Source organism: Theobroma cacao, chromosome 9 (genome assembly GCF_000208745.1).
Source record: "Theobroma cacao cultivar B97-61/B2 chromosome 9, Criollo_cocoa_genome_V2, whole genome shotgun sequence".
Classification (NCBI taxonomy): domain Eukaryota; kingdom Viridiplantae; phylum Streptophyta; class Magnoliopsida; order Malvales; family Malvaceae; genus Theobroma; species Theobroma cacao.
In genome coordinates, this window is record NC_030858.1 from 22,008,847 (window position 1) to 22,024,905 (window position 16,059).

The 16,059-nt window shown below is 34.4% G+C and overlaps 2 protein-coding genes across 4 annotated transcripts; one reads left to right on the top strand and one right to left on the bottom strand.

Moving 5' to 3' along the window:
• LOC18589132 (E3 ubiquitin-protein ligase CIP8) lies at nt 5,793-8,208 on the top strand. 3 transcript variants are annotated; one of them, XM_007013976.2, is made up of 2 exons: nt 5,793-5,970; nt 6,794-8,208. In XM_007013976.2, exon 2 carries the CDS (start codon nt 6,859-6,861, stop codon nt 7,960-7,962), a length of 1,104 nt encoding a protein of 367 aa, XP_007014038.2. In that variant the 5' UTR covers nt 5,793-5,970; nt 6,794-6,858; the 3' UTR covers nt 7,963-8,208. The 3 variants fall into 3 exon arrangements, with proteins under 3 accessions (XP_007014038.2, XP_007014039.2, XP_017983766.1); XM_007013977.2 differs by lacking the exon at nt 5,793-5,970 and adding an exon at nt 6,031-6,442; XM_018128277.1 differs by lacking the exon at nt 5,793-5,970 and adding an exon at nt 6,031-6,211.
• Nucleotides 8,881-12,028, bottom strand: LOC18589131 (pyruvate kinase, cytosolic isozyme). The gene is made up of 3 exons (XM_007013971.2): nt 11,780-12,028; nt 10,246-10,704; nt 8,881-9,927 (listed from the first exon to the last, which is right to left on the bottom strand). Exons 1-3 carry the CDS (start codon nt 12,026-12,028, stop codon nt 9,115-9,117), a joined length of 1,521 nt encoding a protein of 506 aa, XP_007014033.2. The 3' UTR covers nt 8,881-9,114.

The following is a 16,059-nucleotide window of genomic DNA, read 5'->3' on the forward strand; positions in this document are numbered from 1 at the left end:
CCCATCATCATCAGCTCATATGCACTCCCACTAGCACATGGCTGGGTCAGCATCGGCTTATGCGCACTCCCACTCACACATTGTAGGGTCAGCATCGGCTTACGCGCACTCCTACTTGCACATAGCTGGGTCAATATCATTACACAACATTATTCGTATGTATATATCAACACGGTATAAGAGCACATAGGTCCATCCTTTTACACATTTTACATTTTTCACAACATCAAAATATTTTATCAAGGGCTTGTTCCCCAGCACACATCTTTAAAGAAAAGTTAAAATAAATCATTCAAATGTGTCATACAAATGCAATTATATCTCCTAAAATAATTTTGAAATGCAAATTCACTTACCGATATTTTGTTGAACCTTTAGTCAACTCTAAATTCCCTAATGGTCCAAATAGGGCGATGGGGCTTCGTTAGAACCTTGATAGCTTTGTATTTGAAATTCTTTCCAAAAACTTTCAAGCTATTGTTGAAGCTCCCTCTTTCTCTCTCTAAACACCTAGCTAGTGAGATAAAGTATGGAAATAAGATTTTTTTTGAAGGGTTTTAAAGTAAGAGAGTGAAAAAGTACAAGGGTTCTATGCAAAAATGCACAAAAGCTTGAAAATTAGAGCTATTTTGAGAAAGGTTATGGAGCTTTCATATCAAGCTTTCATGGAGGATGAAAGCAACGTGAGATGAGAGGAAGAAGATGAAGAAAAGCTGCTGGAGAATGAAAAACCTACTAGAAGAAAGAGATATTTATAGCTCAAGCTTATCCACTTTACTAAAATTATCAAAATGCCCTCAACAAGTTAGCTTGTTCTCTTCTAACCCTTTATGCAATCTTTTTACTCTTTTAACACTGAAACAAAGTCCATAATGGTCTAGAAATGCTCGAGTTCATGAAACTCAAAAATTTTGACCTGAGATGAAAAATGACCATTTTGCCCCTACCGTGGAAATCATTATCATTTTTATTTCCTTCATCATTTTACCCGTATTTCATCATTCATTTATGCCTTAAGCCTACTTTGGCCTTAATATTGTTTAAAAACTTACTTTTAAAGGCTTACTAAGAAAATGACGAAACTACCCCTAGCTCGTGTTATTACGTCTATGCCTAGTTACGAGCCTATAGAGGTCGAGGTCTCACAATCCCTTCCAAAAACTTAAAAGAAATTGCTTAATTTATATGTATCTATTAAAAATTTTATAACCCATACTTGGAAGAAAAGTTGGGGGTTAACAACAATAGCAAAGCAAGAAGAAAGGAGAAGAGCAGAACCTCAAAAAACCCTAGATGATAAACTAAGTAGAAGCTCTCTAGAGGGTAAGATACCCTAGGTGGTAAATTGAAGTAAAAGAGAAACGAAAAAAAGATGAGAGAATGAGAGAATAACAAAGCAAGATGAAAGGAGAAGAAACAAAACCCTAAAAACACCTTTGGCATTTTAAAGGAAAAGCTAGAAACATTCTTAGGATCTCATAAATTGTGAAACCCGTAGTTTCCGTTACTTAGATAAATTGGACAATTAATTTGGTGAGCTTAGGAAATGCAAAGACTAGGCAAAGAACCTTAGTTTCATCCTTGAGAATTCTCAACTAAAGGTTATGAAGGTTGTGGAAGGGATTTAGAATGGAATTAGGCCTTAAAATGGGCAATTTGTACAAGTCTATACCTAAAAAGTTGACCTCAATGCATAAAGGGTTGACCCTATAAAGTAAAAACAGAGGAAATACAAGCATTTTGGTCTAAGGTCAACCCCAAACCCTCTGTAGTCGACCTTAGAATGCCCATACAGCTTCAATAGGTATAAAAGCCATAAAACCCAAGACCCACTCTTTTATTTCATTTCTTTTTGTTCTTCTACCCATTTTCTATCAAATTTCACAACTTTCAAAACCCACTAAATCCCATCATCAAACTTTGGATTTCAAGTGTTAAAGGTAAAGATTTTCACTTCTAAAACTTGGTTTTTCAGGTTTTATCTTCTCTCTAAAAGCTAGAAATTTTCCTAAGTTTTCAAGATTTGGCCAAATCCCTTCATTTGAAACTCACCAAGGAGGAAAGGTAGATAAAATAAGCTGCTTACTTAATAGGTATGGGGTTTGGATGAAAGTTTGGTGGAAATAATTGCAAAATTAGTGAAGATTAAATAAGGTTAGAAATGGGTATTCAAAGTACTCCAAAATGTTTAGAAGTTTTTGAGAATATTGATGATTAAATTTCATTTTATTGGGACTTTGAGCATATTGATGATCGAATATCATTTTAGGTGATATTGGAGTAATTTAAGTATGTTGAAGAAACTGAGCTTTTGACAAAAGGTGCTAAAAGGAAAAAGACACGCTTTAAAAGGTGGATGGATACGACATTTTTAATTATTTTGATATAATTAAGCATGCCTATTCTACAACCTCACATTAAAACATTTTTTGACAAACTTTGTGATGTGAACAATGGTTTCAAGCTTGTTTAAAGAAATACACATATACTATGTAAATATGTTAATACATATTTAGTTTTGAGCATGGGGAACAAGCCTTTCAATTGTTTGATGCCTCAAAAATTGATATTTGTCTATGAATGATTGCTTGGTTAATGAATTGAAAACTTGGAATGAAAATTGATGAGTTTTTCATAGACCCTAGCAACAGGTCAATTTGTCTTTGAGATTGATGATTTTGATTTAGACTTTACTTCGAACTTCTATTATGTAGATGATTGAATTCATCTTTTGTTTGGAGATGGACTTTGAACACTATGGCTTCATTTTTGTTTTGAACCCTTTAATCTTTGATGACAAATGAATTTACTTTTTCATTTGGGAATGAATATTTAGATATTTAAAAACATAACACAAAATGTTTAAGTGGAGTCTACTTGAGTTATGGACCTGTAGCTACTAATAGTAGCCACTAGCCATTGTGCACAATGATTTGCTTTGATTGGGTAGTTGACAGAGTCTTACCCCTTTGATTTGGTTTTGTTTGGTACTTGATACAATCCTACCACCTTTGATATACGGTCAATGACTATCATGTATCCAACCTCTTTGGTGCTATGGCACACTTTGATTTGATTGTCCATACTACTTAGTGCTCCATGATCTATTTGAAGTGATATTTGACAAAATGGAATTGGAACTTGATATTTGTTTTGAACTTTGGATTTTAGTGTTGACATTATTTCGACTTTAAACTTTGGATTTGGTATTTGTTTAGACTCCGGTCTTTGGATTTGACATTTGTTTCAACCTTAGTGCTTGAGTTTCGTATTCGTTTGATGTTGGCATTTGGATTTGATATACATCTCAACCTTGATCTTTGGATTGGGTAATTTCCCTAACTTTGGTATTTAAACTTGGCTTATTCAATTTACTATGAATTATGTCATTTTTGAAATCCACTCATTTTCTTCAAGGATTTCCTAAAGATGACAACATTATTTCACTTTCTTTGAAACTAAACCTTTGTTTTCATCAACATTTTTTACAAAAACTTTAAAACTCGATATTTATAAATTATTTTCTTGGAAATACTTGAATGTTTTACAAACTATTATTTTTATTTCAAAGGTTTAAAAATAGGTTTTCAAAAAAACCTTATAAAATCCTTTTAAATGAGTTTGTACCTGTCGAGACGATGGTATTCAGTTTTGTTTTGATACATGATCATACTTGGCACATAACTCGCACCTTGGGATGTTTGATTTTGCTCTGGGATTAAATTCCCAAACTCTTTGAATATTTGATATGTTGAGAGGCAAACGTTGATATTGTTTGAAATGGATTACTTACATTATTTTTAAAAAGTATCTTTGACAAAAACTCTTCCATTTAGCTTGTTCCTCCTCCTCATATCTACTCATGAAGTTATTTGTATCTCACACATGTAAGATGCACTTGCTTTGCAGATCAATAGTTGTTTGGCTTGCTGTCCTTTGGGAAAAGCCAATACTTTAGTCAATCTTGGGTAGGTGAATATATGGCATCCAATAAGCGTCTACCTTTTTGTTTTGAGTCATACTCCGCTAGTCCTATTTAGTTTGATTGTTCATGCTTGACTGTTATGGATTTGACTATGTTTATGTCTTGTCTTAAATGACATGTATATGAGATATGCAAGAAACAACTGCTTTGTATTTGCCACAGGATGCCTTATATTTGTTATTTGGATATGTATTGCTTTTGCATTTTGAGCACATAAGCTTGCAGACTAATATGATATAGTTTTATGTGACATAATATTTTCATGCATGTTGGTGTACGGTTCCATGGTAATGAGTCCCATGAGGTAATTCCGAGTATTTGATTTGAATTGTACATGTTAGGCTTGCATGGGTTTAATAAAAAACTTATATAAACGACTATATCTCTTTGAGAATATAATATTTGATTTGATTTGAGGTAATCCCATGATGACAATATCTCTATTAATATAAACAACTAAATTATTTGTAAGAAACTTATCATCCATTTTATTTCGAAGTCTTGTCTTTCTCAATACAAACGCTTAAAAAATTAATGTAATCAACATCCAATATTCTTATTTTATTATATTTAAGTTTATAATACTAAATATTAATTTATAATGTATAAAATATAAATAGTTAAATACGATATACATAATTAATAATTTTTTCTTATACTTAAGATAATTTCCTTTCAACGAAATATAAAACGTAAAGCATATTGAAACATATACTCAAGATAATTTTTTTTTTATTATAATTAAGATTAATAAAAAATAATATATTAGTGAAATTTTAAACAAAAATCAATAATGCAACACTAGAACTTATATTTGAGAATTATATATAAAATAATTTTTTAATTTTTAAAAATTAAAATCATTAAAAATAAAATCCACATAACATAAAAAAAAAAACCATGACAAGTAGGAGATATAGCTTATATAACAAAAAAATATATGGTTGATGATTCGTAGAAATTTAAAAAAAAATCTGTAGAAACTTAAAATATATAAGCAAATAGAATATAATTGATAAAAATAAATAAATAAAAATAATAATAACAATATAAATAGAAAAAATTAAATAAAAACTTTATCTCTTTATAATTTTACAATATAAAAACAGGAAAAAAAAAAGAATGATAGGTGAAGAAACTTAAAAAATTAAAAAAAATTAAGAATTTGAGTAAAATTGAAAGAAACTTATAAGGTCATTTTATTATTTTTTAATTATATTAATTGTTTAAAAAATTATTAAAAAAATATAATATATAAAAAATTTTAAAATTTTTTTCATTACAAAAGGATGCTCCGTCCCTCTNTTTTTTTTTTAAATATGATAAGATTAACTGACTGCTTTTCTTTTAAACATGCTAAGATAAAATTGATTGATTTTTTTTTTAAATATGATAAGGTAAAACTGATTGATTTTCTTTTTAGATGTTATAACGTAATTTGACACCAACGAAAATATGTCTACTCTATTTTCCAAGAAGTCCTATCTTCTTTTCTCATTTTTATTAATAACCCTAAGGCCATATCTGCAATTATCAAATAAACAATTTTTTTTTTTGTGAAGGGTATTACAATTAAATTCAAGGCTATTTTTCTAATATTGATCTTCACGTCCAAGGGTAATTTAGACAAGCAATAAAGATTCTTAGAAACATATAATTACTAGAAACAGAAGATATATATATATATATAATATATATAAAATAAAAGAAAAATCCAACAAAATTTTACATTTTACCGCAATGCAAAAAATATATCATTATTACTTAATTAAGGGTAAATGTAAGTTAATTAGTACTTAAAAAAATTTTCAGAGAAGAAAGAGATAGGAGAGAACGCGTTTGGGTTGTCCTATAATGAGAAAAAAAGTAACTCTGTAGCCATTTCTTTCTCTTTTCTTCGACACAAAAATCAACCCAAGATTCTTCGTCATCTTCTTTTTGCTTTCTTATTCGAATTCGCAGCCACCCATCATCTAAAAGAAAAGGTAAGAGAAACATAACATCTAGGGTATGTTTCTGGGCTCTGATATCCTTTTGTTTCTGGATTCTAATTATTGAACTGATTTTGGTTATTGATTGTCATGGGTAATTAATTACGAAGGGAAATATATATGTTTCGGTCAAATCTTCGGCTTTGAGAGAATTCGAATGGGATAGTTCCAGATCCTTCTACCTCGTTAATTTCACTAAACCTACCTCATTTTTCTGTGTGTCATAACCCATAAGGTTAGTAGGTGGCTTGGCCCTCTCTAACATCAATAAATTCTGATCCAAGAAAAGCCTTTTCTGTGAAAAAATATCCTTTACTGTTTCCAGACCTCCCCTTTCTGGGATATGTGGTTGTTATTTAGCAGTTTGGAGATTCTGGGTCCCTTGTTTTTTGTTTCTCCTTTTTTTAATCTTGTGTTCTTTTGGGAGCTCTTTTCAAGCTCCGCTCTTGCTATTCTTTTTCTCTTGGTAAGGTTTGCAATTTTGTGGTTATTTTTGTAGTGGTTGTTCTGATCTAGGACTTCAATTCTTGATGGATTCTCATTTTCTTTCTTCTTTTCTTCTTCTTTTTTTTTTTTGTTATATAAAATGATCTTAAGGGGTTAGGAATTGGATCTAATTACATAGCTGTATGATTTGGGTGCTTGTTTTTCTTCCTGTGTCAATCACATCTTTGAAAAGGTTTTGTTTGAAGGAGAATCCATGTGTAGATCTGCTAAATCTTTCTAAATGAATAATCTTTCTGGGTGGATTGCTCTTCGTTTGAGTTGACTGTATTTGGTTTTCCTGATGCTATTTGCTCTTGCTTGTTTGTGACAGATCCCCAAGAAGAGGAAAAGAGAAGAAATTTGTGCTGAGGAAGGAGGAGATAGTCCTAAAAGGGAATGGAGGAAGCAATGGCAGCAAGGTACTGGTGTCACCAATGCTCTCGAATAGTGAATCCCATCATGGAGGTTGAGATTAAATGCCCAGTATGTGAAACTGGGTTCATTGAAGAAATGAGCAGTGGTACAAGAGACAGTGAAGACATAGATTCTGATATTGGATCTGATCGAGCACTCTCTTTGTGGGCACCAATCTTGTTAGGTATGATGGGTAATCCCCGTCGCCGCAGAAGACATAGACGTATTGACTTTGAAGAAGAGGATGATGACAATGATGATGGTGAAGCCCGCCATGGAGGAGATACTGATTTGGACAGAGAACTCGAATCCATCATTAGGAGGAGGAGAAGGAGCTCTGCAACAATTTTACAGTTGCTTCAAGGTATTAGAGATGGAATGGCATCTGAAGCTGAGAATTCTGAGAATGATAGGGACAGGGATACCAGCAGGGATAGAGATAGGGAAAGAGAGCGTGTAATTTTGATCAATCCTTTCAATCAGACTATCATTGTCCAGGGTTCTTATGATTCCAACCAGGGTGGTCAAAACCAAAACTCCAACCATATAGGGTCTTTAGGTGATTATTTCGTTGGGCCTGGTTTAGACTTGCTGTTGCAGCATTTAGCAGAAAATGACCCAAACAGATATGGGACTCCACCGGCTCAAAAAGAGGCAATTGAAGCCATGCCCACTGTGAAGATTGAGGAGAATCTGCAATGTTCTGTGTGTTTGGATGATTTTGAGGCTGGCTCTGAAGCAAGGGAAATGCCATGCAAGCATAAGTTTCATAGTGGGTGTATATTGCCATGGTTGGAGCTTCATAGTTCTTGTCCAGTTTGTAGATATCAAATGCCTGCTGATGAATCAAAACTTGATACTGAGAGGCCAAGAAATAACACCAACCAAAGAGAGAGTGAAAACAATGTTCATGGTAGTGGTGAAGAGGGTGAAGGAGATGGGAGAAGTGGGAGTGGAAGAAGGTTCTCATTCCCATGGCCGTTCAATGGTTTGTTCTCATCAGGGTCTCAGTCTGGTGGAGGCAATTCATCCTCTGCTTCTTCGGGCTCTCAGTCCGGAAGTGCTTCTCAAGCAGATGAGAATTGAGTATATTTTTATAAGTCGGTTGTATGAGCATCCGGTTGTCTATGTTGCTTAAATATTCTGCCATGCTTATGTAAATAGTTATTTTACACTGAATTTGAATCTTGGGAAAATGAAATTGTGTTTCTCTTGTATGTTCTGTATTCTTGTAGATCCTTTTGCCCCATGGAAGAGTTTCTGCTGCTATTTTACCTGCTCCTGATATATGTAATTTTCTTTCTTATTCATCATAGTAATTGGTCTTTGTCATTCTTTTGTTTGCCTTGCTTGGCTGGCTTGGTTGAAAGGTTCAACTGCGTGGGCGTTGTAAATGCTTGAATGGGAAAATTAACATTTGATACGGACTATATTCACCGACATCATGGCTTGGAAATTTATATATTATTTCAGGGAAAGGGATACCTCCCACAAGCTCATAAATAAGTTGATAATATTTAATTTATTTTTGGACGACATAAAACGATGGACATGTAACTGCCCAGCATTTTCTCGATGCATCTTTCCTTGACTTTCATCATTCATAAATTATGATGTAAATGGTAGCTTCTGCTGATCAAGCAACAACCTACCTAACATTCAAGCCTCACAATTCCTTTACCTTTTATTTATTTACTTTTTATTTCATCATGAAAAGCAGATATTGCCATTTACTTACAAGAGCCCTTCGCTGCATCAATCAGAAAACCCAGCAGAAGAACAGCCTACTCCCACTGAAATAGGACTTGCATCAAACACGAAGCACAAACTGAGAGGGGCATGAACAGTAGTGATTTCATCGGAAACAAAAATGCAGTGCAATGCAAGACTGTACTAACGCTCAGTCACACAACCCTGTTCATGTGACATTCTAGAGTCTTAACACTCTGGACACCTTCAAGCCTCTTACCCAAGGCAGTGCTATCAGTTGATAAATCACTCAAGGAATCAAAATGAGATCACCTCTCAACAAAATCATAGTTACATAAAAAAGTCTAATATTCAGTGTTTAGTACGCAAATCATCAGCACATTTTACTTGTGATATTAGATCACATTTGTTGCATCAAAAAAATAAAACACTAAAAGCTGCTGACATCAGAAGCAGCATTTATCCCTAGTACCGAGGAAACTCCCAAAAATGACATTCAAAATTGAGGCAAATATCACCAAGGTGAACTCACTTCACAGTCAAGATCTTGATTACAGATGCAGTTCCAATCCGATGCAAAGCAACAACTGAATCCCCATTCTCGCAAAGTCCCTTTGCCTTGGCATGCTGAATAGCAAAATCCAATGCTTCTTCTGTTGTCTCTTCATGAGAAGCTCTGGCAGAACCAGCATATAGAACCGGGATCAAACCACGAAAGATTAAGCTGTGCCTTGCAGGAGTTTCATCACTGCATGACCAATCAAAAGAATCAGTCTTGATCTCGGGGACAACCACAGACAAAATGGGCATTCCAGGCCTGTACTTAGCCACCAGCTTGGCAGTACTTCCTCCCCTAGTTAAGACCAAAATAAGAGCAGCTTTCGCTGAATTGGCTGTTCTAACAGCTGAAGAAGCCAGGCTTTCTAATGGACTCATTGGCACTGGTGAGTGTTCCATAACCCTTTTGAAGACGTCTCCATAATCAAGTGTGCTTTCTGCTTCTACGCAAATTTTGGCCATGGTCTGAACTGCAAGTTCCGGGTAAGCTCCAGCAGCAGTTTCACCACTTAACATCACACAGTCTGTGCCATCAAGAACGGCATTGGCAACATCAGTGGCTTCAGCCCTGGTTGGCCGAGGAGACTTTATCATGGATTCCAACATCTGTGTTGCTGTGACAACAGGTTTTCCTTGGATGTTACACTTGTAAACCATCACTTTCTGTGCCAGAAATATCTTTTCAATTGGAATCTCCATTCCAAGATCACCTCGTGCTACCATAAATGCATCTGAATTTGAGAGGATGTCATCAAAATTTGCCACCCCTTCTTGATTTTCAACCTACCAGATCATTTTCAAGGAAAAGACCTCAGGAGAAATCATAATGGCATAATATAATAGTAACCTGTCTACGTGGATATATGCATTAGGCATAATTTTTCTTCACAATCCGACATGCATTGTTAGTCTCTCTAACCAATTGTCATGTTTGACTTTCACTATTATATGACTTTTCCCATTCAAAACTTCCTGTTAGCAAAATGTTACCACCGATAGATTTCTAATGAAGTTAGGCAAAAGCAAATGAAATTATTGGTTATGGTTCCTTATTGCAAATAAAACAGCATATAAATCACATTTGAAATTCTTCAAACATACCTTTGACATGAGAAGAATATTCTTAGCATACTTTCCAAGCAGCTTACGAACCTCCACCAAATCTGAGCCCTTTCGAACAAATGAAAGAGCAATCATGTCAATTTGGTTGGGAACTCCCCATTCCAAGATATCTTCCTTGTCTTTGTCAGTCAAGGTAGGGAGGTCAACAATGACCCCTGGAAGATTTACATTCTTCCTCTCACCAAGAACTGCAGAGTTCTCACAGCGACAGTGAACCAAACCCTTTTGTTTGTCGCAAGATAAGACTGTAAATGAGATTGTCCCATCTGCGCAAAGTATGACCATCCCTGGTTTGACATCCTCAGCCAACTTTTTGTAACTCATACTTATCATTTTCTCATCACCCTTTATGCTATAGTCAGTAGTTATTGTGATTTCTTGACCTTGTTTCAGCTGAATTTTTCCATCCTTCAGAAAACCAGTTCGAATCTCAGGACCCTGGAAGTTTAACATATGAACAAACAGTTAGGATTGGTCAGCTTTACCATGTTCTATTAAGATTAAAATAAACAAAAACTTTCAAGCTTTAGATAAGAGTCTGGACATTGGTTATGTGAATACACAGAGCTGTTCAGATGCTCTGTACATGTTTTAAGCAAAGAAGTAAAGCAATATATTAGAGGTTAGAGAATTGGTTTTCTGAAGAATAGTAACTGTGACTTATAAATAAATAGCATCAAATCAAGTCTTATATTACAACTTAAGATCTTTTACCCTACAACCATTGCTGGTTCTAACAAACATAATCATCATGTTTATCATCTATCGTCCTCATAATTGGCTACTTAGTGTAGTTAAAAATAAGCTTTGACTATAGAAATCAAATGTCTTTCTTAAATGCAGATATCATCCACTTCGCCCATGATTGGCTGATTAGCACAGTAAAAATTTGCTCGGAATGTGGGAATCAAATATGCTAATTTTTTTTTGGTAATAACCAAATATGTACAACCCAAAAGAAAGTAAATGGGACCCTATATAAGCAATCATTTCCTTCTGAAGCCAATGATATTCAAACTTTGTATAATCAATCACAGCTTAATTTCTTCTTATTTAGAATAAGTACTGCTAAGTCATGAAACAACCAAACAAAAGGCTACGCAGTAACTAAGATATACTGAGAAACCCTTGATTCTTACATAAGTAAATAAGGCTAGCATTCTTTCATTGCGCTTGATCTCCAAAGGAGCAGAGGGAAGTTGATGAGGTGAACAGCTGGATAATAAATTAAAAAACTTTGATTGTTGCGAAGCAAATTCTTGAAGCATGTACTCCTCCTCAGTCCTCACAATATTACTAATAGATGTATTTCATAATAAATTTTATATGGTATACATGTAAGAGAGAATAAAAACGTTCAATGAATTTGAAGGTTAACCCACATCTGATCTGATCATCTTGATCTTAGAAAGAAACCACATACAAGCAATCGGATCTCAAACAAACTAATTAATAGCATCAATTAAAAAGGAAAAGAAAGGCAAAAAAAAAAAGAAGAAGACTTTGTATTTACCTTGGTATCGAGCATGACAGCACAGAGAATACCGGTGTTGAGCATGGCGGCCCTGAGATTGTCAAGGGTTTCCTGATGGTAGGCGTGAGATCCATGAGAGAAGTTGAAACGAGCAACGTTCATGCCAGCCCTCAACAGCTTCTCGATCATAGGCACTGACCTCGATGCAGGCCCCAGGGTGCACACGATCTTCGTCTTGGACTTCTTCTCCATTTCCGCTGTCCCTTGATGATGATTATTCATTTCCATTTAAGTAACAAGTGATCTGTTAGAGGAGACCCAGGCGCAGGCGTAGAAGATGAGACTTGTCAAAAAGATGATTGCTTTCCTCCTCGTAAACAAAAACAGGAGAAAGAGGAAATAAAGGAGACAAGCGTGTTTGGCCAAGGTTTTATTTATTTATTAACTAACTAATTAATAAGAAAAGTATCAAAATAAAAAGGAGCAAAGGGAGTTCCCTGCTTTTGGTCCGCTTTGCTTGAGCAACAAGCTGGGAATCCCTGCAAGAATAATAATACGTCGGATTCTCTTGCCTGCCTGCCTGCCTTTGGTTTCGAGAAACCCGTGGACTTTTGTTTTCCCCCCCGCCAAACCACTCCTATTTCTTTTTCTATACTATTACGCGTTAATTAATACTTTGATTTCTTTTTCTAAACTTGACATGGAAATATATCAATAACCATTTAATTAAAGTTATCCCCAAGTAAGGACCATTCTCAATTAAAGAGCAATTCACCAATTGCTGATAGTTACATGGCAATTTTCTCTCTTTTTTTTTTTTTAAAGTCTTTGTAGAATGGTGCTGCTTTGTATTTCTTAAAAATGAAAACTAAAATATTCTCATGGACGAAGTCACCACCCAAAAGCTTAGAGATTACACCCAAAAACTCTAACAACCCTCGAACAATGGAAAATAATTTACCCAGAAATCACATGTTCACTTAAAAGTAGATTTGGTAATTCATGTTCCCAACTAATTCAAAGATCGTTTTCTTCTGTTTCTTGAATGCAACTCTTGAAATGTTATCCACTCATCAAGGTTTAGACAATGATTTCTTAAAACACTATGCATTGACAAAGATGAAAGAAACCATATGAGCTACACCTATACGGAGAGTTGGACTTTTTTATCGTTGATTAGTGTTACTTGATGTTTTTGGTTGTGTTTCAGTTTCCTTTTAGTGAAAAGAAAGTTCTAATTACCCTTTTCTAGCTAGCACTAGGTTTTGTAAGCATAAGCAATTTTAATACCATCCGAGTCAATTACCATTGGAGGTTGTATACTTGGATGACTTTGTGGTTTGTTACAACTCAGCTTGGTGCAGTAGATTGAAATTTTGCTGAATTCTTGTGTTATCGACTCCATGGACATTAGATACAATGATTTTTATCTTTTATTAGATGAGGTAAATAATCAAAATATGATTCACTTTAGACAGTATCTAACGCAGCAAGTTAACGTAAAAACAAAAATTAGCACTTGATTAAGCTGTTAAGGTTAACAACCAAGTTTTCAAATATTGAAACTTAAACTTAAGTTTGAGAGAAGAACTTAGTAATATTATTTGATGATCCTAAAAACTAAGCCTAAGGGTCCTATTTATAGTATTATAGGTCCAAATCTTAATAAAACTCTACTTCTAGTTGTCTAGTACAACTAGAGTAATTAACAAAAAATTTAAATAAAATAAGTGTTCTATTCCTAATTAAAACAAGTAAATATCTAGCATGTTAAATGTTTTGGAAATTCTTATTGTGTCTGGCAGATCCACAACATATGCATTGTCATTGATCTTCTTCAAAATCTAGTATATCCGTACTTCTTAGGTTGTAACTTACTATAAGTCCCCACTAGAAACCTTTCTTTTTGTAGAAACACCATCACTTGATCTACCACTTCAAAAATCTACTTTTTGCGATGTTGATCTGCAACTTTCTTGTACTTGGCATTAGCTTGCTCTAATTTCTATTTTACCTCTGCTTGAACATCATGCAATTGATTAGCCATATTTTCAAACAGCTACACTAAATCCAGGAACTTTAGGCAACTCAACCAAGTCAAGAGCATGTTGTGGCAAGTTTATGTACACAATAGAAAATGGAGATTTTCCTGTGGCATTATGAGCAACACTATTAAAAGCAAACCCTGCTTGTGCCAATGCAAAGTCCCATTGCTTTGATCTATCACCACAATAACTGTGAATCAGATTGCCAAGGGTTTTGTTCACCAATTCAATTTGGCCATCAGTTTGTGGATGAGCTGTGCTACTATAATTCAAGGATGAGTCAAACATCTTCTACAAAGTCCTCCAAAAATGACCAAGAAACGTGTTGTCTCGATCTGAAGTGATAGTTTTAGGCACCCCATGTAAACAAATAGTCTCCTTGAACAATAATTTTGCTACTCCACTTGCATCTGAAGTCTTCTTACAAGGGATAAAGTGTGTCATTTTAGAAAACCTATCAACAACAACAAAAACAGAATCCATGCCTCTTTGTATTCGAGGCAATCCAAGCACAAAAAATGCATAAATAAATCTTCCCAAATATTTAATGAAACAAGTAAAGGCATGTACAAACTAGTATTTTGGGCCTGTCTTTTTGCGATTTGACATATGTAACATCGCTGTACAAATCTTGTTACATCCCTTCTTAAATGTGGCCAATAATATCTTTCTCTAATAGCAACAATCGTTTTATCATGGCTTAAATGACCAGCAAGACCTCCACTATGCAAGTCTCTAATCAACTTTTCTCTCAATGAAGATCTAGGAATGCAAAGCTGGTTGCCTCGCATTAAAAAACCATCACAAATGTAAAAATCCTCGATAGGTTGATTTGTGATACACTTCTCCCATGTATCATGAAAATCCTCATCAGTATGATATAATTCCTTAATTGTATCAAAACCCACAACTTCTTATATTATTGTCACTAATAAATCTACACGTTCACTCAATGCATCTGCTACTTTATTCTGTACTCCAACCTTGTGCCTCAGCTTGAAAGGAAACTTCTACAGAAATTGAAACCACTTGGCATGTATGTCTTTACTAATCTGTTTTTGACTATTCAAGTACTTCAATGCCTCATGATTTGAGTATAAAACAAATTCTCGCCCAACCAAGTAATGCTCCCAATTCTTCAAAGCATGCACAATAGAATAAAATTCTTTATCATACGTGGTCCATTTGCGCCTTGCATCACTGAGCTTTTCACTTAAATAAGCTACTAGTTTGTTCTTTTGTGAAAGAACATCTCTTATTCCCACACCATTAGCGTCACATTCAACTTCAAATAATGAATCAAAATCTGGTAATGCCAAAACAGGATCAGTACATAGCTTTTCCTTTAGTACAGCAAAACTGGTTGCAGCTTCTTCTCTCCACTGAAACTTCCCCTTCTTCAGACACTCTGTAATAAGTGTTGCAATACTATTGAAATTTCTGATAAAACACTTATAAAATGTTGCCAACCCATGAAAACTTATAACTTTTGTTATTGTTTTTAACGTAGGTCATTCTCTAATAACTCGAATCTTCACTTCATCCACCTAAATTCCATTTGCACCAACTACATAGCCCAGGAATAATAATTTATTTATGATAAAGCTGCACTTCTTTAAATTCACATGCAACTTATTTTTTTGTAAAACTATTAATACTTCGAGCAAGTGCAAAAAGTGCTCCTCTTCTGATTGACTATAAATTAGGATATCATCAAAATAAACCACCACGAATTTTCCAATAAAAGGTTTCAATACCCGATTCATCAATGGCATAAAAGGTACTAAGCGCATGGTCAACTCAAATGGCATCACAAACCACTCATGTAAACCTTTCTTTGTCTTAAAAGCTGTTTTCCACTTATCTTCAGGTTTAATTCGAATTTGGTGGTATCGACTATGAAGATCAATTTTTGTGAACACCTTGGCCCCATGTAACCTATCAACCATGTCATCTAGCTTAGGAATTGGAAACTTGTATCTAATAGTAATTTTGTTGATGGCTCGACTATCCACACACATTCTTCAACTCTCATCTTTCTTTGGGGTTAATAAGGCAAGAATTGCACATGGACTCATACTCTCTTGAATATGTCCTTTGCACAATAATTCCTTCACTATCTCCTTGAGAATCTCGCTTTTCTTTAGGTTTATTTTGTAATAAGGCAAGTTTGGCAAACTAGCACCAAGAATCAAGTCAATATAGTGCTGAATATCTCTTATGAGTGGTAAACTATCAGGTAAATCTTCTGGCATCACCTCACTGAATTATGCT